Here is a 4,699-nt window from a genome sequence, read left to right as displayed (position 1 = left end):
ATCCACCACACAATGCAAGAATCAGTGATAGCCAGAACAATGTCACACAGTAGTCTGCTGGAGCCTCCATGCTCCTGTGAGAGAGACAGGTTTGCATTCAGTGACTAACAGCAGCATCATGAAATGTTCTCAAACTATTAAAATCAAGGAAAGATCAGAATATATGGGCCGGTAAAAGATTCGCTTGGAACTTACACTTCAGAACCTGTGCTTATAACATCTATAACGATGACTGATAACTGGCTGCGTGACATGACCTCTAGTGGAATAGTGAAATACAGCTGTTGTAAACTACAGCTCTGGCATAGTACTCCATCTTACCGAGTTGACCCTTAGAACACCCTCTACAATGGAGAAGCTGAGGTAGAGCAGCCCTACCCCCACCACCCTGTGCAGCAGGGCTCCAAGCCTAGGTCTGCAAAACAAACACCAGAAATTATTTGTGTTTGGTTAATCTTTGTGCATGAATACTAACAAAAGCTTCAAATAATCTAAACATTTAGTGGTAAAAAAGCAATATTGGTGTCATAGTGAACCATATGAAAGAACTCACTTGACAATGCCATAGCCGAGGCTGGCTATAATGACAAGCACTCGAGCCAGAGTTCTCTTCACAGCAGACAGCACCTCAGCAAACACCACTGCTCCTTGGACTGCAAAGACAAATAAACACTATCAGAATCACCAGCAAGGGGAGAAAAAATCTGAAGTTATCCTTTAGCTACAAACACTGGTTGGTATAGTGTAGTGAGTTAAAGTGCTGCCTCTCCTTTGCGGGACTGGTGTTCAATACCTGTCTAGGTAAGTGCTCTATGCTACATTAAAATAATTCTTGGGCAAGACTCTAAACACAGCACTAGCCTACCTCTGTAACATGACTGAAAATTATGTCACTCTGGATAGGTGTCTGACAAATGCATAGAAACTAAATTAAAAGGTGGTGAGTGAAAGAAATAGCACTACTATGTAGGGAATCTCAGTATGAACATGCCCCAAAATCTGATCAGACATGAACTGACTAAGGCTTTAATTATAGTAGTTGCCACACACTTCAGCCATTCATCTGATGTGTCAAATATGCCATTTCACAATTTATGAACACCTACAACTGAACAGAATTGTGTTGTACAACATTTAGGACAATCCAGTGAATTTACATGCATTCATTTAATCTGACACGGCACATCTGTATGATCTAGATTTATGGCAAAAATATGGGAAATGAAAGATAAGATGAATTTACGGTAAATACACAGGACATATTTGGTTAAAAGGCCAATTTAAGTCAGACTTTAGTGTATCAATTTCCAAAGTAACAGACTGAAATGATTATATATGCCTTGAGGGTTCATAGCTAAAACTATCGCATAAGAAGTTGAGCTCAAGAAAGACTGCCATAAAAATGGTTGACAGTCCATTAATCAGTCAGTGAAGTCTTCAGCCAGTTACCTGAAAGGCCATCATAGCGGATGCTCTGAAACTCTGCATAGTAGACAGCCTTCTCTAGCATGCCCAGAAAAATAACCCCTCCGATCCAGAACTGGATCCGTAGCAGGTCTCTCCAGTAGCAGGCCGAAAGCAACAGCCACAGTACACCAAGCAACACGTAAATGATGCACATCACCATGTAGAACTGAGGGAAGAGTCCCATAAAATAAACTGGCTGTTTATTTTAGTCAAATAGAAGAAACTACATTTCAGGGCATCTTATAAAACAGTGTCCCCTATCTTTTAGCCAGATGTGCTAAGAGTACACAACACATGGATAATTCTTAAAGCCTAAGGTGCAAACAGGCAAGAGAGATGGAAGGTCTTCTGTACTTACGATCATCAAAGGCCACTCAGAGGCTGAAATATACTGGTAAGACCCCTTCATGCTGACCTCCACTGTGGACATTTAACCATGAATTAGATCTACTATGAATGCAATCTGACATACATCTCTAAAACTTTCATGTCATGTTTGGCGTTTTTAGAATCTTACACTTGATGCTCCATTTTGTGTCTTTGGCCGGGTTAATCTCAGCAAAATGGATGATAAACATATAAGGGCTGTCCTCCCATGCCTGTGCCACTCTGTCATGTATAGAGGTCTGGCATGACAATAGTTAAGATGGTTTAGCAGAAGAAAAGACACTACTGAAAAACTGGCAAAAGGAGGGCCATGGACAAACCTAACTCACCTGATCCTTTACAACAGTTAATGTTTTGTCTTTGCTTTTCACATCTTTGCTTGACTCTTTGGCAGTAGGAACTGGAATCTGCAAACATCATTAAAAGAGCTTATGGACCAACATTTTAGGATCAAGAAAATAAAACATGTTATAACATTCAGTCAGTTATATATCTTATATAGCCCCCTTAGTTCATGCAGTGGCACAGTCCGTTAGATGAGATTTTTCACCTACTGCCCATCATCAGTAAGATCGGTAAAACAAATTCAAGCAAGCAGACTAGTTTTGAGAAGAAGTGTGTGTCTTGGGGCCTCACTTAGACATCCTAAATATGAGCTAAATGTCTCTCTACCAAAGACGTATTACCAGTTTATGTAATGCTTTTTGATTTTATTCCCTCCATACATTCCACACACGTTATCAGTGCTGTGTGAACTTTCCCAAGATTACTGGATAAGTGACACCAGCTGCTAGCTCTCCATATTTCACTGAATAACAGAAGTTAAAAGACTTTCTCAACAATGTTCTTTAAAAATGGGTTGTAGTATTTTATGTGATGTGTTGTTTTTCCATTTACCTCTGCATCTCTCTGACTCCTCACTAGAGTCTCAGATGATGTCTAAAACAAAGTTAGATCACTCAGTAGCTATTTATTCAAGTAAGGTCATTATATTGCTCATATAGTACATCTTACTGTGGCTCAACTTACCGGCTGGGCAATAGATATCACACTTATTGGCTTATCAAGTATGGACACTGCCAACTATACGAAGTAAACAAGAAAGTAAAGTCAAATGCTAAATGCCAGGTCAGCTAGGATGCAGGCTCCATACCAGAAAACCAACCACATTTATCTCTCTTATTATGATGAAACTTTAGTTACATTAAAAGAGCTAATCTTTCAGGAAATCGCTTAATTTAACAACAATTTGACAACAGACTCAAAAATGTGCTACACATTAGTACAAGTTTTCAGAGGGCATTAATCAAAGCTTAAACTCACCTTTTTATCTGAAAAGTATAAAAGCTCCACATACCTCATTCCTGGTCATGTGCTGGTAGCACTCAATCGGACTATATGTGTGGCTGATATAGAAACCACTATCACCATTCTGGAGCCCAACTTTGGTATTAAAGTAATCTTTTGCCTTTTGAACCTGTCAAAACACAAATGAGAGTAACAGATTCTGACTGAAAAAAAAGTGTTGATAATTGAACAATGGATAAGTCTGTAATATCTGAATAAGTTACTCACATCTAAGTCAAACACCTCATCATAGCACCGGGAGCTGCGTAGATACCATGATATATTCAGCTTTACAGGAGTGCTGCATTCTTCACTGAGCCCTAAAGATCAAATGAGAACAATTAAACACTGGCTCCACAACAAGAGACCTTGTACAGGGTATCCACTCAGCAATGCGATATGGTTCTATGCTGAGAGTTCTCAGTGGAAAAAATGCAGACTAGGAGAGACCAACTTAAACGTATACTTACATCTGAGTTCAACATGGGAGTTATTAAATAATGTCTTTGAGAAATAAAAATAGGACTGCTTCTTTATTATTTCCTGTAAAACAATAATAAAAGTGTAAAACAGAAAGGTGGTAACTTGTATGGGTCATCGGAATAGCTGATTTGCCCCGTAAAGATCTGTCAGCAAATTCAGTTTACAAGCATCATCTGTCAGCAAATTAATTTTTTTCTAGCTAGTTAGTTAACCTATCTAGGATAGCTGTTGAAATAGGTACTAAGGGAGAGTGTTAGATACCTAATATCTCTAATATTATCTGAGGATAAAATACCAGGAAGAAACACTGTGCCAAGGCTACCTGGAGCAACCACCTACACCTTATCCTAGTAAAGAGAACGCTTTCCAAAAATCTGTCTATCACATTAATAGAATATTAACCTAGCTAGCTAATAATAACTTTATTCCAGCGGGAGCAATATTAGCTAGCTGTATTTCATATCAAACGATATAACACTTTCGTTTAAAATAGCTAGCGTTATCTACATAGCAACATCAACTAGCAAGCTATCTGGCTAATCCCACCGCTAGCTAGCTAGCTAACTTAGTAGCCGGCTTCCTAAACTTCCCTGTTGTTAGTAGTCACAGGACCAAATGCTAGCTATAAAGCCAACTACCTAAGCTTACAGACTCCTAAAAAATTGTTAGTTGGTATTATTTTCATAAAGCCCTGTCCAGTATCACCGAATTAACAGAACACGATTATTTTAAAATAAAACGCTTGCGGGAACATGATGGATAAGCAAGCTAGCTAGGTTAGCAATGTCAGGAAGACAAGACTTACGCTGTCCACATTCAGAATCCATTTCCCCGGCTCTGATACTGCTCTGAGCGTGGGGATTCGAATGAAGATGAAGACAAATATAAACAACGCTGTTTGCTGTTGTGGTGACAGTAATGACTCGGTCACAGCAGATGCCATTTCTCTGAGCACTGACAACTTTCGTCGCGCGTTACTTTTCCATCCAGAGAGACATAGTCTGACGTAATAAAA

At 39.1% G+C, this 4,699-nt stretch overlaps 1 protein-coding gene across 3 annotated transcripts in view; it reads right to left on the bottom strand.

Annotated features, from left to right (window-relative positions):
* Positions 1 to 4,699, bottom strand: part of zgc:162698 (Transmembrane protein 87A-like) — a 29,149-nt gene extending 24,450 nt beyond the window's left edge. The window contains exons 1-13 of one of the 3 annotated variants that reach the window (XM_035534252.2): positions 4,490 to 4,698; positions 3,672 to 3,744; positions 3,430 to 3,521; positions 3,212 to 3,331; positions 2,884 to 2,937; positions 2,752 to 2,793; positions 2,184 to 2,261; positions 1,985 to 2,093; positions 1,826 to 1,887; positions 1,450 to 1,633; positions 554 to 653; positions 322 to 415; positions 3 to 74 (exon numbers count right to left, since the gene is read on the bottom strand). In XM_035534252.2, coding sequence (XP_035390145.1) covers positions 3 to 74; positions 322 to 415; positions 554 to 653; positions 1,450 to 1,633; positions 1,826 to 1,887; positions 1,985 to 2,093; positions 2,184 to 2,261; positions 2,752 to 2,793; positions 2,884 to 2,937; positions 3,212 to 3,331; positions 3,430 to 3,521; positions 3,672 to 3,744; positions 4,490 to 4,627 — 1,218 coding nt within the window. In that variant the 5' untranslated portion in view covers positions 4,628 to 4,698. Of the gene's footprint in view, positions 1 to 2; positions 75 to 321; positions 416 to 553; positions 654 to 1,449; positions 1,634 to 1,825; positions 1,888 to 1,984; positions 2,094 to 2,183; positions 2,262 to 2,751; positions 2,794 to 2,883; positions 2,938 to 3,211; positions 3,332 to 3,429; positions 3,522 to 3,671; positions 3,745 to 4,489 lie in introns of all 3 variants that reach the window. The other 2 variants (XM_081700156.1, XM_035534251.2) reach the window with 2 other exon arrangements.

Source organism: Electrophorus electricus, chromosome 17 (genome assembly GCF_041902795.1).
Source record: "Electrophorus electricus isolate QZ-2024a chromosome 17, ASM4190279v1, whole genome shotgun sequence".
Lineage (NCBI taxonomy): Eukaryota > Metazoa > Chordata > Actinopteri > Gymnotiformes > Gymnotidae > Electrophorus > Electrophorus electricus.
Note: the sequence above shows the minus strand (reverse complement) of the source record. Positions and strands in the feature narration are given on the sequence as shown.